The sequence below is a fragment of the Borostomias antarcticus genome, assembly GCF_949987555.1.
Source record: "Borostomias antarcticus genome assembly, contig: scaffold_307, whole genome shotgun sequence".
NCBI lineage: Eukaryota > Metazoa > Chordata > Actinopteri > Stomiiformes > Stomiidae > Borostomias > Borostomias antarcticus.
Window position 1 is genome coordinate 5,001 of NW_028176664.1, and position 19,476 is coordinate 24,476.

Sequence of the window (19,476 nt, forward strand, 5' to 3'; positions counted from 1 at the left end):
CCGGTCGTATTTTGCAGTATGCACGCCAGCAGGCTTTTCTGGCTATTCTGACCCACAATCCTTTGCGCAGCGGAAATGTGCGTCACATGTGCGAGTCGTGACAGCTGTAGACGAATGTCGCGTTATGGACAGCGACGGATGTGGGCAAATCTCAAGGCGCAATGTTATGACAAGGTAGTATGTCCCAATTGGATGCCTACTGCTTGCAAAGTACGTACTTTCTAAGGGCAGCTGTAGTAGGTACTGGTAGTAAGAAGTAGAAGTATGCGATTCGGAACGCAGCCCTGGTGGGAAAACCCTGAGTGAACCCTGACCCTGAGTGAACCCTGACCCTGAGCAGTGGAACCTGATTGGCTGGCATGACAGGCTCCGCCTCTCCTGTAGAACACCATCACATGTAGAGGCTTAAATATAGCAACTACCAAAAGCCGCTACTAGTTCTAATTCAGGCCCCCCACTCCTCCACTCCTCCTCCTCCCCTCCTCTCCTCCTCCTCCTCTTCCCCTCCCCTCCTTCTCCCCTCCTCCCCTCCTCCTGTCTCTCCTCATGTCCCTTATCATAGTTCTCACGTACTCACTTGGCTTGAGTCCATTGATAAGCGAGTGCAGAGGCACCTGTCCCAACCTGGGCTAGCCCCGCCCCCCCTAACCCCAGCCCCGCCCCAACCTGGGCTAGCCCCACCCCCCTAACCCCAGCCCCTAACCCAAGCCTAGCCTAGCCTAGCCCAGCCTCACCCCAGTGCTGGTCTGTGTATCAGTGGTGGAGTCTAGCCCAGCAGACGTACTTGGTGAGCAGCCAGCAGCTTCCCCTGTGACAGCATGTGACTGTGAGCTCATATTCACCCTCCCAGGATGAGCTATGCAGCAGACAGACAGACAGACAGGCAAAATGAACAGACAGACAGAAAGAACAGACAAACAGGCAACCAGGCAGGCAGACAGAAAGAAGAGACAGACAGGCAGGCAGACGGGGGGGGGGGTAGACAGACAGACAGACAGACAGGCAGGCAGGGGGGGTAGACAGACAGACAGGCAGATCAGAGCAGTGCTGTGGTCAGGGAGAGAGTAGGAAGCGTGGTCAGTGCTGTGGAGGTCAGCTATGAGACCGTTCTGAATGAGTCAGCTCTCTGACTCACCCTCCCTACGCTCTCCCTCTAATCTCTCTCTCTCTCCCTCTGCTCTCTCTCTCTCTCCCTCTGCTGTTCTCTCTCTCTCTCCCTCTGCTCTCTCTCTCTCCCTCTGCTCTCTCTCCCTCTCCCTCTGCTGTTCTCTCTCTCTGACTCACCCTCCCTACCCTCTCCCTCTGCTCTCTCTCTCTCTCTCTCTCTCCCTCTGCTGTTCTCTCTCTCTGACTCACCCTCCCTACTCTCTCCCTCTGCTCTCTCTCTCTCTCTCCCTCTGCTCTCTCTCTCTCCCCCTCTGCTGTTCTCTCTCTCTGACTCACCCTCCCTACTCTCTGCTTTCTCTCTCTCTCCCGGCGGTTCATCTCTCTCTCTCCCGGTGGTTCATCTCTCTCTCTCTCTCTCTCTCTCTCTCTCTCTCTCTCTCCCTCTCTCTGTCTCTCTCTCTCTCTCTCCCTCTCTCTCTCTCTGTCTCTCTCTCTCCCTGGTGGTTCATCCCTCTCTCTCTCTCTCTCTCTCTCCTGGTGGTTCATCCCTCTCTCTCTCTCTCTCTCTCTCTCTCTCTCTCTCTCTCTCCCCAGCCTCTCTGAGCTCTCTGCTCATCACGCCGTTCCCGTCCCCTGGCTCCTCCCTCACCAGCAGCTGTGCCAGTAGCTACCAGAGACGCTGGCTACGCAGCCAGACCACCAGCCTGGAGAACGGGGTCTTCCCCCGCTGGTGAGACTCGCCCACACGCTCACACACACACACACACACACACACACACACACACACACACCACCAGCCTGGAGAACGGGGTCTTCCCCCGCTGGTGAGACTCGCTCACACACACACACACTCACACACACTCACACACACACCACCAGCCTGGAGAACGGGGTCTTCCCCCGCTGGTGAGACTCGCCCACACGCTCACACACTCACACACACACACACACACACACACACTCACACACACACCACCAGCCTGGAGAACGGGGTCTTCCCCCGCTGGTGAGACTCGCCCACTCACACACACACACACACCCACACACACGCTCACACACACACACACCCACACACACGCTCACACACACCTCCACCACCAGCCTGGAGAACGGGGTCTTCCCCCGCTGGTGAGACTCGCCCGCTCACACACACACACACACACACACACACACACACACACACAATCCTCGGCGGGGCCTCCTGTGTGTGTGTGTGTGTGTCCTTGCAGGACTTGCTTAGATTCCCGAGGGCAGCTGGGTAACGAGGAGGGTTCAGGGTGGGTGAGAGAGAGACCAGAGAGAGAGACCAGAGAGAGAGAGAGACCAGAGAGAGAGAGACCAGAGAGAGACCAGAGAGAGAGAGACCAGAGAGAGAGAGAGACCAGAGAGAGACCAGAGAGAGAGAGATGACTGGACATGATACTGAGACCACAGACAGCTGGAAACACAGATAGCTGCCACTGTACACCACACACACACACACACACACACACACACACTCACACACACACACGCCCTCACACACACACACCCACACACAAACACACACATCTCTTGACCCCACTTAACTGTTGCACTTCATCTAGTGCCATTCTACCCTTCTCTACTGTACTCTTCTCTATCCTTTCTACTCTACTTGTCTTTACTGTACCTTTACTGTACTCCTCTTAACTCTAGTAGTGTGCTTTACTGGCGTCTACCTTACTCATTCTCTACTCTACTCATCAGGTCAGTAGAGGAGAGCTTCAACATGTCTGATGAGAGTGGCGGTCCGAATCTGGGCGTGGCCAGGAAGAAGAAGATCGCCATCGGGGTCATCTTCCTGCTGTCGCAGAGCGAGGAGGAGAGCAGCAAGTTCCAGGACTTCTTCTTCTCCCACTTCCCGCTCTTCGAGAGTCACATGAACAAGCTGAAGAGCTCCATCGAGCAGGTGAGACTCGGCCAACACTGGGTACCAAACCAGCTCAGCCTCCTTGAAATAAGAGATCTGGGCTCGTTTTAAGGCTAAAAGTTAGTCCTAACTTCCCGTTTTAGGAGCAACTCCTAAAAAGAATGGGTGTGTCGCTCATAATTTGTTTTCGGGGGGGATAAGAGTATTTCACAAAGGGTTTTAACGCTTAAAAACAGCTCCTAAGTCCAGGAGAAGTTAGAGGCAGTCAAGAGGACTTCCGACTTCTAAGTCGCTAAGACCTCGTTAAGACCTTGTAGCACCCGATAATGTAATAATCAACCGATAATGTAATAACGCCTGATAATGTAATAAAAGTTTGACTTAAGTCCATCGAAAATGTAATAAAACCTGATAATGTAATAACTTAACCAATAATGTAATAAAAAGTCCTGACTGATAATGTAATACCATTTTTCTGATAATGTAATACCTTATTACATTATTGGTCAAGTTATTACATTATCAGGTGGGTCTTTTTTTTTCAAAACTGGTAATGTAATACTTGACTGATAATGTAATAATTTAAAAAGTGAATGAATAATACTGTAAGGGTACTTTGTGGTATACTTTAGCCTACTTTGTGGTACTTGTGGTATACTTTGGTGTGTCTCATGATACATTGCAGTAATACTTTGGGGTGCTTTGAGGTACTTTGTGGTATACTTTGGGGTACTCTGTGGTATACTTTTCAGTACTTTGCAGTACTTTGTGGTATACTTTGGGGTACACAGCAATACTTTGCAGTACTCTGCAGTATACTTTGGGGTACTTTGAGGTACTCTGCGGAATACTTTGAGGTACTTTGTGGTGTGCTTTGGAGTACTTTGCGGTACTTAGTGGTATACTTTGGGGTACTTTGTAGTACTTTGCAGTACTTTGTGGTATACTTGGGGTACACAGCAATACTTTGCAGTACTCTGCAGTATACTTTGGGGTACTTTGAGGTACTTTGCGGTACTCTGCGGAATACTTTGAGGTACTTTGTGGTGTGCTTTGGAGTACTTTGCGGTACTTAGTGGTATACTTTGGGGTACTTTGTAGTACTTTGCAGTACTTTGCAGTAAACTTTGGGTACTTTGCAGTATACTTTGGGGTACTTTGTGGTATACATTGAGGTACTACTTTGCTGTATACTTTGGGGTACTTTGCTGTATACTTCGGGGTACTTTGGTATTTTGCAATATTTTGCAGTACTTTGCGCTTTACTTTGGAGTACTTTGCGGTACTTTGTGGTATACTTTGGAGTACTTTGAGGTACTTGGTGATTAGTAGGGCCCTTCAAAAAGGGGTTCAGTATTTTATCTTAACCTATATAGTAGGAGACAGGATTTAATTTAAGACATAGATTTAATAATATGAATTGAAAGCAAAGTGTATGAGGCAAATTATGTGAGGCTGCTGTTCATCAACTATAGTTAAGAGCTGCTATCAATTGACTATATTTCAGATTGCAATACCATACCAACTTCTTATTAGCATGAACTACCCTTTATCCTCACGTCACCTACCTCTCCAGAGCACATGAGACAAATGGATGGAAGTGAGGTCTGAAGATGTGTTTATGGGGAAAAGCAATGAGGTGCACACAATAACTGACATTCAGTGCCACATTGCCCGTTTGTTTATACAAACTTTTTATCATGTTATTCCAGTTTTTCGGATAGCCATAGATGTTTTAAAAATCATAATTGCACTAGCCTACACAGGCATTACATTAATGAGGACAGAATTAGTGAGGACAGAATTTAAGGTAGGCCTACTCTATAAATCCAGACAGTACCAGCACCTTCAGGCCAGATTTGTGGACAAGCCCATCCTGAAGCTAATCAAGGATGTCCAGACCAGACACCAGATTGATCTTGTAGATATGAATATGGAAAGTATGGTATGGCAAAGCCACATAAAGATATATTCTAATGGTGCCAGACATCTTCAGTAGATATTTCTGGCTTAAGCAGCTGACAGGGAAAGGTAGCAATGAAATAGCCAAACAAACAACCACATTTATATTAAACATGGTCCTCATACAGTAATCCAAAATGACCAAGGTGCTGAGGGAACTCATGCAGTAGCTTAAAGTAAAGATCAATGAAATTTCCCCTTATCATCCACAAAGTCAAAGAAAAGTAGAGAGTATGCATCGAATATTGCATAAAAATATGTTGTATGATCTAGGGAACTTAGAGGGTGAAGGAGTAAACATAGCATATTCAAGTCAAAGTTTTATCGGTAACATGCAACATACCCTGACAATGAGCAGTGATGTTTCCACTAGCTGCTAAATATGTACACTAGGCAAAGTAAAAAGGAGAAACGTACTATACACACCAAACATATAAATATGTAAACCAAGTCCAAAATATAAAATATTTATTAATGGAATGAAATAAAATGAGCTGAGATGACATATGAAATTGGACAGTTCACCTAAATAGAGAAGTATACATATGGATCTAGAGAGAGTAAATGTATGTATATTCACGTTTATTTACAGAATGTAGATTTTTATAATCTAGCAGGTATAAATATACAGTGCTGTTGTGCAGAGTATAGTACTGAGTTAAGGACAGAGATGAGCAGAGTGAACTCATTCCGGATGTGGATGGTCTGAAGGTAGAAGCTTCTTCTGAGCCTCTGTGAGTTGATCTTCTTCAGTGGGCAGTACCTGAGCAGAGAGAAGAGGCTGTTGTCCGGGTGGCTGGGATGTTTCAACATTCTCCTGACCTTGGTCCTGCAGCCCCGTGTGTCGATGTCCTGGAGGTGTGGGAGATATGTTCTGCTGACCAAACACTCTCTACAGTGACTTGTCCTGCATGGTGTTGCTTCCATAGCATGTTGGTAGTGTTGATGTTCTCAGTCAGACACGCTCTCAATCATGCATATGCAGGGATGTTTGTTGTCCATGTCTAGTGATCTGTACATCAATATACTGTACTTGTAAATACACTGTCTCCACAGGGGTCCTACTGCTGTTCAGGCAATTGGCCGCTCCTGCTTCCTGCTAGTCCACTAGAATCACTTTCCTCTTCCTGCTTCCTGCTGTAGTCCACTAGCATCTCCATTATCTTACTGACGTTCAGGTGGAGGTTGTTGTCCTGACAACATTTAGTTTGGCATGCCACCTCCTCCAAGTAGGCCTTCTCATTATTGTTGGAGATCAGGCCTACCGCAGCTGTGTCATCAGTGAATTGATAATTGAGCTGGAATTGTAGGTAACTATGCAGTCGTGTTTGTACAGAGGATATGAAACAGCCCAGTGTTGAGGGTGAGAGGGTGACTTTCTCCAGTGTTTAGGGTGAGAGAAAATGATGCCCACTCTCGCCCCCTGAGGTCTGCCCGTCAGGAAGTTGAGGATCCACCTGTGCAGGAAGGGTTTAATCTCCAATCTCCATCCTGCGTTTGGAGATGAGTATGGGGAGTTATGGTATTGCAATCTGAAATATAGTCGATGGACAGCAGCCTCACATAATTTGCCTCATACACTTTGCTTTCAATTCATAGAATTAAATCAGTTCCTGTCTCCTACTATATAGGCTAAGATAAAATACTGAACCCATTTTTGAAGGGCCCTACTAATCACTAAGTATCTCAAAGTACTCCAAAGTATACCACAAAGTACTCCAAAGTATAGCGCAAAGTACTACAAAGTATACAGCAAAGTACCCCAACGTATACAGCAAAGTACCACAAAGTACCCAAAAGCATACTGAAAAGTACCTCTGTATACCACAAATTACCACACATTACTGCAAAGTATGGGTAAGTACCTCAATGTATAGCACAAAGTACTTCAAAGTACTCCAAAGTATAACGCAAAGTACCCAAAGCTTACTGCAAAGTACTGCAGAGTACCGCAAAGTACTCCAAAGCAGACTACAAAGTACCTCAAAGTATTCCGTTAAGTACCGCAAAGTACCCCAACGTTTACTGCAAACTACTGCAAAATATCAAAGTACCCCAAAGTATACTGCAGAGTACTGCAAAATATTTGCTGTGTACCACAAAGTATACCACAAAGTACTGCAAAGTACTGCAAAGTATACCACAGAGTACCCCAAAGTATACCACAAGTACCACAAAGTACTCCAAAGCACACCACAAAGTACCTCAAAGTATTCCGCAGAGTACCACAAAGTACCTCAAAGTACCCCAAAGTATACTGCAGAGTACTGCAAAGTATTGCTGTGTACCCCAAAGTATACCACAAAGTACTGCAAAGTACTACAAAGTACCCCAAAGTATACCACTAAGTACTGCAAAGTACTCCAAAGCACACCACAAAGTACCTCAAAGTATTCCGCAGAGTACCGCAAAGTACCTCAAAGTACCCCAAAGTATACTGCAGAGTACTGCAAAGTATTGCTGTGTACCCCAAAGTATACCACAAAGTACTGCAAAGTACTACAAAGTACCACAAAGTATACCACTAAGTACCGCAAAGTACTCCAAAGCACACCACAAAGTACCTCAAAGTATTCCGCAGAGTACCGCAAAGTACCCCAAAGTATACTGCAGAGTACTGCAAAGTATTGCTGTGTACCCCAAAGTATACCACAAAGTACTGCAAAGTACTGCAAAGTATACCACAGAGTACCCCAAAGTATACCACAAAGTACCTCAAAGCACCCCAAAGTATACTGCAAAGTATCATGAGACACACCAAAGTATACCACAAGTACCACAGCGTACGCCAAAGTATACCACAAAGTACCCTAACAGTATTATTCATTCACTTTTTAAATTAGTACATTATCAGTAAAGTATTACATTACCAGTTTTGAAAAAAAAAGACCCACCTGATAATGTAATAACTTGACCAATAATGTAATAAGGTATTACATTATCAGAAAAATGGTATTACATTATCAGTCAGTACATTTTATTACATTATTGGTTAAGTTATTACATTATCAGGTTTTATTACATTTTCGATGGACTTAAGTCAAACTTTTATTACATTATCAGGCGTTATTACATTATCGGTTGATTATTACATTATCGGGTGCTACAGACCTACTCACAAGCGATCCAACATGCTGGTCCCTGGCAGTCCGTTTCGTAATCGCGTCAATATTTTGTAAACATGACATGATCCAGGGCTTTTAAAAAGGTGTAGCCTTGATCGCGAGGGTATTATGATCACAGAGCCAATGAGTGACACAATCACTTCACCAAGAAACAGAAAAAAAGCAGAGATTCTGAGGTAACTTGGCCGTGAGGAAATGCACTCAGACCAACGTGCATCTCAGCGGTATCATAGATGATAATATTCTGTAGTCATCCGTCAGTCGGCTATAGGCTAGAATATTACACCAAGTAAGAAATGCCATAGAGGCTTGGGGGCTATAGCCTAGGCTTCTAATAAATGCATTCAATATTTTGAATATTAGATTACATGTTAATAATCTGCGATGACATGTTTAGTGAGGTTCATTTAGGCTATGTACACACACACACACACACACAGGCTCACACACAGATTATGTAGCATACGGCTGTATGACTGATTCCCTATGGCCCATTTTAAATAAAGCAACCTAACCTTTTGCTCTATTCTATCTCTGTGGGGTTTGAACTCTCAAGAGAGAGAGAGGGTAGAGAGTGCCTGCCGTCCATGGCTGCTGAGCTGGGGTGTGTTTCTGCCTGCTGGGGTGTGTTCCTGCCTACTGGTGTGGGTTCCTGCCTGCTGGTGTGGGTTCCTGTCATCGTGTTGTCACTGGAGGAGGTTCCCCTCACCCATTCTAAGTATATACTGTATGTGTTGTTTTCACATCCAAGGCCATGAAGATGAGCCGGAGATCAGCTGATGCCAGTCAGAGAGCCCTGGCTTACAGCCGCATGGTGGACGGGCTCAACGAGTTCAGGTGAGACTCACACACACACACACACACACACACACACACACACACACACACACACGGGTCAGGCTGTCAAGCTAAGATGGAAAGAAGGAAGGGAGAACGAGGTTAAATTTAGGTTCCTGAATGATTTGTTGAAACTGTATCTGTATGTTAAGTGTTTAAAGGGAAAGAGGAAGAGTTGAGCAATGGAAGGGTGAGGGTGGGTTAGGGTTAGGGTTAGGAGAGGTTTTAGTGGAATTAGAGTTTTTAGTGGAAGAGTTTTTAGTAGAAGGAGAGGTTTTAGTGGAAGTGAGTTTTTTGTGGAAAGAGAGGTTTTAGTGGAAGGAGAGTTTTTAGTGGAAGGAGAGGTTTTAGTGGAGTGAGAGGTTTTAGTGGAGTGAGAGGTTTTAGTGGAAGGAGAGGTTTTAGTGGAAGGAGAGGTTTTAGTGGAAGGAGAGGTTTTAGTGGAAGGAGAGTTTTTAGTGGAAGGAGAGGTTTTAGTGGAAAGAGAGGTTTTAGTAGAAGGAGAGGTTTTAGTGGAAGGAGAGGTTTTAGTGGAAAGAGAGGTTTTAGTGGAAGGAGAGGTTTTAGTGGAAAGAGAGGTTTTAGTGGAGTGAGAGGTTTTATGGAAGGAGAGGTTTTAGTGGAAGGAGAGGTTTTAGTGGAAGGAGAGGTTTTAGTGGAAGGAGAGGTTTTAGTAGAAGGAGAGGTTTTAGTGGAAGGAGAGGTTTTAGTGGAAGGAGAGGTTTTAGTGGAAGGAGAGGTTTTAGTGGAAGGAGAGGTTTTAGTGGAAGGAGAGGTTTTAGTGGAAGGAGAGGTTTTAGTGGAAGGAGAGGTTTTAGTGGAGTGAGAGGTTTTAGTGGAAGGAGAGGTTTTAGTGGAAGGAGAGGTTTTAGTGGAAGGAGAGGTTTTAGTGGAGTGAGAGGTTTTAGTGGAGTGAGAGGTTTTAGTGGAGTGAGAGGTTTTAGTGGAAGGAGAGGTTTTAGTGGAGTGAGAGGTTTTAGTGGAAGGAGAGGTTTTAGTGGAAGGAGAGGTTTTAGTGGAGTGAGAGGTTTTAGTGGAGTGAGAGGTTTTAGTGGAGTGAGAGGTTTTAGTGGAAGGAGAGGTTTTAGTGGAAGGAGAGGTTTTAGTGGAAGGAGAGGTTTTAGTGGAAGTAGAGGTTTTAGTGGAAGGAGAGGTTTTAGTGGAAGGAGAGGTTTTAGTGGAGTGAGAGGTTTTAGTGGAAGGAGAGGTTTTAGTGGAGTGAGAGGTTTTAGTGGAAGGAGAGGTTTTAGTGGAAGGAGAGGTTTTAGTGGAATGAGAGGTTTTAGTGGAATGAGAGGTTTTAGTGGAAGGAGAGGTTTTAGTGGAAGGAGAGGTTTTAGTGGAAAGAGAGGTTTTAGTGGAAGGAGAGGTTTTAGTGGAAGGAGAGGTTTTAGTGGAAGTAGAGGTTTTAGTGGAAGTAGAAGTCTATACTCCACATCCAGGATGTTCTTAGCTGTGTAGGGTCAGAGCAGCCGGTCATTAATCCACACATCGGTTGGTGTGGCATGATTCCCACTGCCTCTGACCTTCCTAACAGTGGCAGTGGTCATAGCAGAAACACACACACACACACACACACACACACACACACCTAGTTCACACACCCTGAGCCAAAATAAGCTCATTAATAATCTGTGGAGTAGGCAGAGAGAGAGGGGAGCGGAGGTAGAGGGAGGGAGAGGAAGGTCTTGAAGGAGAGAGAGAGTTTGCCCTATCAACGACGGCAGAGGTAGGCTCCACCCAGGGTGAAATGCATGCTGGGACGCCCTCCCTCTTACCACTGCAGAGTGGGCAGCGTGTGTGTGTGTGTGTGTGTGTGTGCAGATGATATGTGCCTGTACAGAGCGTGAGCGCTCGTCTGGTGTGTGTGTGTGTGTGTGTGTGTGTGTGTGTGTGTGTGTGCGTGTGTGTGTGTGTGTGTGTGTGTATCTGAAGGCTTTTCACCGCTGCAGTCATATGCCCCCTGGCACACTGCCATGGCAACCTGATTCTACTGAGTAGAAACCCAAGTGGGCAGCCTGGGTGTCCAGAATAGTAAATAACACGTGAGTGCCAGCAGCAGGAATGCTGTTGCATGATGGGACACACAGATATGTTTTATATCTCACACTAGCTTCCTCCAAATATAGCTGGTCCATTTTGGTGTCCGCCGTTAGGGTTTCAATGAGACGGAAGGGTGGTCTTCATGGGACTTCAGGGAGGAGGGTGGTCTTTAGGGAGGAGGGTGGTCTTTAGGGAGGAGGGTGGTCTTTAGGGAGGAGGGTGGTCTTTAGGGAGGAGGGTGGTCTTTAGGGAGGAGGGTGGTCTTTAGGGGTCTTTAGGGAGGAGGGCGCTCCGACTCCAGTAGCCGTTTCAACCATGGAGGAGCAGAGAGCGAGGGGGTTAGCAACGCTGTGGGCCCCAGCTGAGACCCTCTGGGCTGCTTTTATTAGGAGCCGGGCAGGCAGCAGACCCAGTGCTCAGAACCAGAACCAGGTCCAGAACCCAGAAGTAGTCTCACTGGCAGTAGACTGAGGAACCGCCTACGCTCTGTGGTTCTGAGAAAAATTAGGGTGAATTGTTTTCTTGTGACTGAGATTACTACTACAGCTAGTACAACTATTAGAGGGTCTATCTTTTACACACACACACACACACACACACACACACACACATAGACGGGTGACAAATTCAAGAAAAACCTGAATGAATGAGTGTGTTTTGTGAGCAGCAGGGGTTTTACAGGGTGAGTAAATGGTCCGGCCGCCTCCCTAGCTGTCAGTCTGGGAACCTGAGCTGCAGGTTCATGTTGGGTTCCTGGAGGCCCTGAAGGTGTTGATTCCCATTGGATGATGACGGAGAGGTTAAAGGTCGCTACAGCAGAGCTGAACGCATGCTGAACGCGTGAGGCGGTTTGTTGTGAAGGTTCCTCGGGAGAATTCTGTGGCGAACGAATGCAGACTGTGGCTTTTCTTGCTTTGGACTCACTTGAAAAAAGAGATGTGAATCTGTTTGCGGCGTCGCTGGGTTGAGAAAAGGAAGAAGTGAGCTAGTAAAGGATGGAAGAGACTGAAGGAAATCCTGGTCATTGATTGATTGATTTTTATTTATTTTTTAGACAGGGACAAGGTACAGTAGACATTTACCCTATAGAATAGGGAGAGATGCACTGTACAAGGTTATAGCTAAACAGCTAATTTCCACCCGCAGTCCCTGGGCAAACAAATAATCAGTCATGATCCCTCAGTTAGAGAGCAGCTGAGGCAGAGAGAGATCAGTTAGAGAGCAGCTGACGCAGAGAGAGAAGAGTTTGATCCCTCAGTTAGAGAGCAGCTGAGGCAGAGAGAGATCAGTTAGAGAGCAGCTGAGGCAGAGAGAGATCAGTTAGAGAGCAGCTGACGCAGAGAGAGATCAGTTAGAGAGCAGCTGAGGCAGAGAGAGATCAGTTAGAGAGCAGCTGACGCAGAGAGAAGAGTTTGATCCCTCAGTTAGAGAGCAGCTGACGCAGAGAGAGATCAGTTAGAGAGCAGCTGACGCAGAGAGAAGAGTTTGATCCCTCAGTTAGAGAGCAGCTGACGCAGAGAGAGATCCGTTAGAGAGCAGCTGACGCAGAGAGAGATCAGTTAGAGAGCAGCTGACGCAGAGAGAGATCAGTTAGAGAGCAGCTGACGCAGAGAGAGATCAGTTAGAGAGCAGCTGACGCAGAGAGAGATCAGTTAGAGAGCAGCTGACGCAGAGAGAGATCCGTTAGAGAGCAGCTGACGCAGAGAGAGATCAGTTAGAGAGCAGCTGACGCAGAGAGAGATCAGTTAGAGAGCAGCTGACGCAGAGAGAGATCAGTTAGAGAGCAGCTGACGCAGAGAGAGAAGAGTTTGATCCCTCAGTTAGAGAGCAGCTGACGCAGAGAGAGATCAGTTAGAGAGGAGCTGACTCAGAGAGAGATCAGTTAGAGAGCAGCTGAGGCAGAGAGAGATCAGTTAGAGAGGAGCTGAGACAGAGAGAGATCAGTTAGAGAGCAGCTGACGCAGAGAGAGATCAGTTAGAGAGCAGCTGACGCAGAGAGAGATCAGTTAGAGAGCAGCTGAGGCAGAGAGAGATCAGTTAGAGAGCAGCTGACGCAGAGAGAGATCAGTTAGAGAGCAGCTGACGCAGAGAGAGAAGAGTTTGATCCATCAGTTAGAGAGCAGCTGACGCAGAGTAGGGCTGGGACTTTTGCCCAAAAATCATATTCGAAGTTCGTTTATTTATTAATAATAATATTCGAATATATTCGAATTATTATTAATAATATTTTTTACCATTAAATTCTTACAGAAAGACCTACCTAGGTTTTAAAATAAAGTTGTGCACATTCTGTCCACTAGTGGGCATTGTATCATAGGCAATATCGATAAGCAATGATGTTTTCAGAATGATTTTTTTATCAGATGTCTTAGTTATATCAAGATTAACTGCGAGGGGAGTCCCAGCCCAGCTGATAACCCTCCGTTGCGGGTTGGGGGGAAGCAACGGTCGGCTGGGATCCTGCCTCATAGTTAACCAGCAACTGGTCAGTGGACGGTACCAGGCAGCCTACGCTATGTCTGAATCAAAGAAGGTTATCAAACTAGCTGGCTAGGATCATTTAAGCATAACAATCCAACGGCTCCAACTCCCCCAAAAGAACCCCTCCACTGCACAAGCACCAACCCCAATAATAATAATAATAATAATAATAAGCACAAGCTACCGAGTGCAACGTTAGCCTTGCTAACGGAGATAATGCATTTGGAGGAGAGTTGCAGCTGGTGCTAAACGAGGCAAAGGAAGAATATTTTGTGGACTATTATCACATCCATTTCACAGTTGGGATTATACAGAAAGGTGAGGATCGAGCGTGTTGGATGACCAACTCAAATGCCTGGCTAGCTCAATATTGTTGTGAGCCGGAGCCCGTCGCTTTCACTGGATGACTCGTGAAGCATGCTTCATTTATCTCGCATACTAAACATGTTTTCGTGGAGTAGTACAGGTATGTACTAAATCGCATGTAGTAGGCGAGTTGCAGTATGTACTATATAGTATGTAATATGGACATTGGGACACGGCCCAAGCTCCTTGGTAAGGGCTGGGTAAGGGCGATCAACCTCCTTGTTTACATTTTTACTTGCTTACCGATTGGCTATTTGGATCCTGCCGTCACAGTCATACAACGACTATTTTTTAGTAACTAGTTAGTAGTTACTAGTTAAGACAACGCCTAAATTGCCGTGGTGCAACCGAAATTAGACACCAAACTAATATGCGACTAACTAGTAGCAACTAAGAGTTTAGTCAGTGTTTAGGCATGACTACATGCTTGGGTTTATGGTGCGTTCCAGGCAACCCGTAACTCGTGTTTTTCCGACGTCCTACACGTGAAAATGCTCTGGAATGGCAGTAGCCTACATCGATCTGTACGAGTTCACGGGTGGGAAGTTACGGGTTTGACTGCCATTCCAGAGCATTTTCACGTGTAGGAGGTCGGAAAAACACGAGTTACGGGTTGCCTGGAACGCGTGCTAACTAACGTCACCTCCTACAGGAGCCCAGGTGTCCAATAGCCTTGCTAATGAGCTCGCGATTGCAACTTCACCAGGCGTGAAAAAAACCCTCTGAATCTGAATCAAAAGCAACGTTTGCTAGCCAACACATTTACAAAAAATTATGCCTATAACAGGTTCGAATATTAAGGGCTGCCTAATATTCGTTCGAATACCAGTATTTCTGTCAATATTCGAATTATATTCGAATCCCGAAGTTCGGACTCCCAGCCCTAACGCAGAGAGAGATCAGTTAGAGAGCAGCTGACGCAGAGAGAGATCAGTTAGAGAGCAGCTGACGCAGAGAGAGATCAGTTAGAGAGCAGCTGACACAGAGAGAGAAGAGAGACCAGATGAAGACGCTCTTGTTGTCCTCAGCGTACAGTAGAGGCCTCACACCAGCGGTGAACGCCCAGTTAGGGACATTCCTGAGTCCTGAGAGATTCCCCCAGCGCGTGTGTGTGTGTGTGTGTGTGAGCGTGTGTGTGTGTGTGTGTGTGTGTGTGTGTGTCTGTGTGTGTGTGTGTGTGTGTGTGTGTGTGGTGTGTGTGTGTGAGCGTGTGTGTGTGTGTGAGCGTGTGTGAGCGTGTGTGTGTGTGTGAGCGCGTGTGTGTGTGTGTCAGCCCCTGGCCCTCTGCCCAAGGCGGTAGCCAGCTGGAGGAATGTCCAGACGCTGAATGGAGAATGAGGGTCTCCCTCTGACCTCTGACCTCTGCGCCCAGAGAACTGGAGACCTGTTGTTCACCCTCAGACAATCACCCCCCTGTCCTGCCCCCTGCCTCGCCCCCCAACCAGACCTGGGGCAAATACTATCTGCAAAATACCCTCAAATAGACTAGGCTTGATTTAGGTTACCCACCACAATACAATCAATAGGGCAGTGAAACTGTGGTAAATATTGTATTGTTTTTGTAGGCATGCATGTTATACTACTTAAGTTTGTAATGATGTTGAAATGTTATGATGTTATGTAATGTGTATTTTAAATCGTATGGCTTAATCCATCAGCCCAGGGACTATGGGTGTAATTTAGCAGCTGCTAATTCTGGTGCAATTGCCTTTTAATTGTGCGCTGTCCTCGTTAAACTAAACAATAACATGAAATGAAACTAACATAAGTACGCTCAAATGGTAAATGGTAAATGGTAAATGGTAAATGGACTGCACTTATATAGCGCTTTTCCACCTTAGCGGCACTCAAAGCGCTTTACAATGGCCTCTCATTCACCCATTCACACACACATTCACACACCAATGGCGGTAGCTGCCATGCAAGGTGCTAACCTGCTCATTGGGAGCAATTTGGGGTTAGGTGTCTTGCTCAAGGACACTTCGACATGTGGACAGTCGGAGCTGGGATTCGAACCGCTGACCCTTCGATCACTGAACGACCCGCTCTACCAACTGAGCTACAGCCGCCCCCCCACTAACATGCGTACGCTGAAGTGTGTGATGCGTATATCTGACCCAGACCTCCTGGTCCCGACAGGACGACCATCTGTGACCTGTACACCATGCCCCGCGTGGCCGAGCCCGTCTGGCTCACCATGATGTCCGGGGCCCCGGAGAAGAACCAGCTGTGTGGGGAGTTCATGAGGGAGCTGTCCCTGCTCATAGAGCAAGCCTCCAAGAACCAGTAAGAGCCCGCTCACCTGGTACACACACTCACACACACACACACACATCATACACGTGCACACACACACACACACACACACACACAAACACACACACACAACATACACACACACAGACACATCACACACACACAACATACACACACACACACACACACAACACACACACACATCACGCACGCGCACACACACATACATCATACACTCACACACACACACACACACACACACACACTCACACTCACACACCACATTTGTTGCACATGACTCACCCTCCACCAGCCTGTGAGTCATGAGACAGGAATAGGGAAGTGGTCCGTGGAGGAGAAGTGACTCACGACCAGAGAGAGACCAGAGAGAGACCAGAGAGAGACCAGAGAGAGAGAGACCAGAGAGAGACCAGAGAGAGAGACCAGAGAGAGACCAGAGAGAGACCAGAGAGAGACCAGAGAGAGACCAGAGAGAGACCAGAGAGAGAGACCAGAGAGAGACCAGAGAGAGACCAGAGAGAGAGACCAGAGAGAGACCAGAGAGAGACCAGAGAGAGAGAGACCAGAGAGAGGCCAGAGAGAGACCAGAGAGAGACCAGAGAGAGAGACCAGAGAGAGAGACCAGAGAGAGACCAGAGAGAGACCAGAGAGAGAGACCAGAGAGAGACCAGAGAGAGACCAGAGAGAGACCAGAGAGAGACCAGAGAGAGAGAGACCAGAGAGAGGCCAGAGAGAGACCAGAGAGAGGCCAGAGAGAGGCCAGAGAGAGGCCAGAGAGAGACCAGAGAGAGACGCGCTCGTCTGACAGAAACTATGAGAGAGTTCTGCTTGTTTTTTACCCTCCCAGCCTTTTTGTAATCAGTAGTAATAGGGAGCGGCCATAAGACCAAAAAACGCCCCCCCCCAATGCCTGTTCTGCTCCCCTTGACCTTTGACCCGTGTGTCTGGCTCCCAGGTTTCTCCCCGCCCTCCTGACGGCCGTCCTAACCAATCACCTGGCCTGGGTTCCCACGGTGATGCCCAATGGGCAGCCGCCAATCAAGATCTTCCTGGAGAAGCACTCCTCCCAGAGCGTGGACATGCTGGCCAAGACACACCCCTACAACCCTCTCTGGGCACAGCTGGGTGAGAACACACACACACACACACACACACACACACACACACACACACACCCCTACAACCCGCTCTGGGCCCAGCTGGGTGAGAACACACACACACACACACACACACACACACACACACACACACACCCCTACAACCCGCTCTGGGCCCAGCTGGGTGAGAACACACACACACACACACACACACACACACACACACACACACACACACACCCCTACAACCCTCTCTGGGCACAGCTGGGTGAGAACACACACACACACACACACACACACACACACACACACACACACCCCTACAACCTGCTCTGGGCCCAGCTGGGTGAGAACACACACACACACACACACACACCCCTACAACCCGCTCTGGGCCCAGCTGGGTGAGAACACACACACACACACACACACACACACACACACACACACACACACACACACACACACCCCTACAACACGCTCTGGGCACAGCTAGGTGAGAACACACACACACACACACACACACACACACACACACACAACCCCCTCTGGGCCCAGCTAGCTAAGATATAAACTTGATATCAGCTGAATACTCCAACTATGAAAAGTAGGACAACATCCCCCCCTGGTGGTGGATTAGGTCACTACGCTGTGGGAGAACACGCCCAGGTTCTTCCAGATTTAACTCCTCACACTTTTTAAACACACATTACAATTTGTAAAAAGCAAATGTTTAGTTAATGTAAGTTTGAGTGTCATGTGGAAGGAACAGTCAGCCAAACGTGGTCCCGATCACGTGGTCAGAGCAACTACAAGTGGCAGTAAAATAATATTACAACCCACAACCACCAGGGGCAGTAGAGCACTGACAATCTGGTTGCCGTTGTTTGTTGTAGACAGGGAGGAAATCTATTCAAATGTTTGAGATAATTACACTATTGAAGACATCCTTTTCACTCTCATTCACCATTGGGCCTATGGACCTTCATTATGTTCATGAATGGATATTAGTCCATTAATTGCAGAAGTGTTTGAATGACAAACGTTAGCGAGTGAACGACACGAACAGGACAGAGTTGCCACCATTTTGTGAACTTTTTATACCGGAAACAGACAGGGCATAACCTGGAAACAGACAGTTCATAACCTGGAAACAGACAGTTCATAACCTGGAAACAGACAGGTCATAACCTGGAAACAGACAGGTCATAACCTGGAAACAGACAGGTCATCATCATCATCATCATCTTCATCCGCTTATCCAGGGTCGGGTCGCGGAGGCAGCAGCTCCAGCAGGGGGCCCCAGACATCCCTTTCCCTAGCAGCATCAACCAGCTCTGCCTGGGGAATCTTTAGCCGCTCACAGGCCAGTGCGGAGATATAGTCCCGCCACCTAGTCCTGGATCCACCCCGCGGCCTCCTCCCAGCCGGACACGCCTGGAACACCTCCCTAGGGAGGCGCCCAGGAGGCATCCTCACTAGATGCCCGAACCACCTCAACTGGCTCCTTTCGACGCAAAGGATCAGCGGCTCTACTCCGAGTCTCTCCCGGATGACTGAACTTCTCACCCGATCTCTCAGGGAGACCCCAGCCACCCTCCGGAGAAAACTCATTTCGGCCGCTTGTATCCGTGATCTCGTTCTTTCGGTCATGACCCATCCTTCATGACCATAGGTGAGGGTGGGGACGAAGATAGACCGGTAGATCGAGAGCTTTGCCTTTTGGCTCAGCGCTCTTTTCGTCACAACAGTGCGGTAAAGCGACTGCAGAACCGCACCAGCTGCTCCGATTCTCCGGCCAAACTCCCTCTCCATGGTTCCCTCACTCGTGAACAAGACCCCCAGATACTTGAACTCCTTCACTTGGGGTAAGGACTCATTTCCTACTCGGAGCGGACAGGCCACCGGTTTCCTGCTGAGAACCATGGCCTCAGATTTAGAAGTGCTTATTCTCATCCCAGCCGCTTCACACTCAGTTGCGAACCTATCCAGAGAGTGCTGGAGGTTGCAGGCAGCTGATGCCATCAGGACCACATCATCTGCAAAAAGCAGCGACGTGATCCCCAGCTCACCGAACTGCAAACCCACCTCCCCCCGGCTACGCCTCGATATCCTGTCCATGAAAATCACAAACAGGATTGGTGACAAAGCGCAGCCCTGGCGGAGGCCAACACCCACCGGAAAGGAAGACGACTTACTGCCGAGGACCCGGACACAGCTCTCGCTCTGGGTGTACAGGGATTGGATGGCCCTAAGTAGGGACCCCCTCACCCCATACTCCCGCATAACC

The 19,476-nt window shown here is 47.6% G+C and overlaps 1 protein-coding gene across 1 annotated transcript in view; it reads left to right on the forward strand.

The window, feature by feature from the left end:
• The window catches only part of LOC311328209 (folliculin-interacting protein 1-like), a gene marked incomplete at its 5' end in the record, with an annotated part of 32,192 nt that overhangs the window by 3,424 nt on the left and 9,292 nt on the right, over positions 1-19,476 (forward strand). The window contains 6 exons of the mRNA XM_084462213.1: positions 1,702-1,837; positions 2,836-3,037; positions 8,837-8,922; positions 15,952-16,098; positions 17,045-17,214; positions 17,260-17,292. Coding sequence (XP_084318339.1) covers positions 1,702-1,837; positions 2,836-3,037; positions 8,837-8,922; positions 15,952-16,098; positions 17,045-17,214; positions 17,260-17,292 — 774 coding nt within the window. The remainder of the gene's footprint in view (positions 1-1,701; positions 1,838-2,835; positions 3,038-8,836; positions 8,923-15,951; positions 16,099-17,044; positions 17,215-17,259; positions 17,293-19,476) is intronic.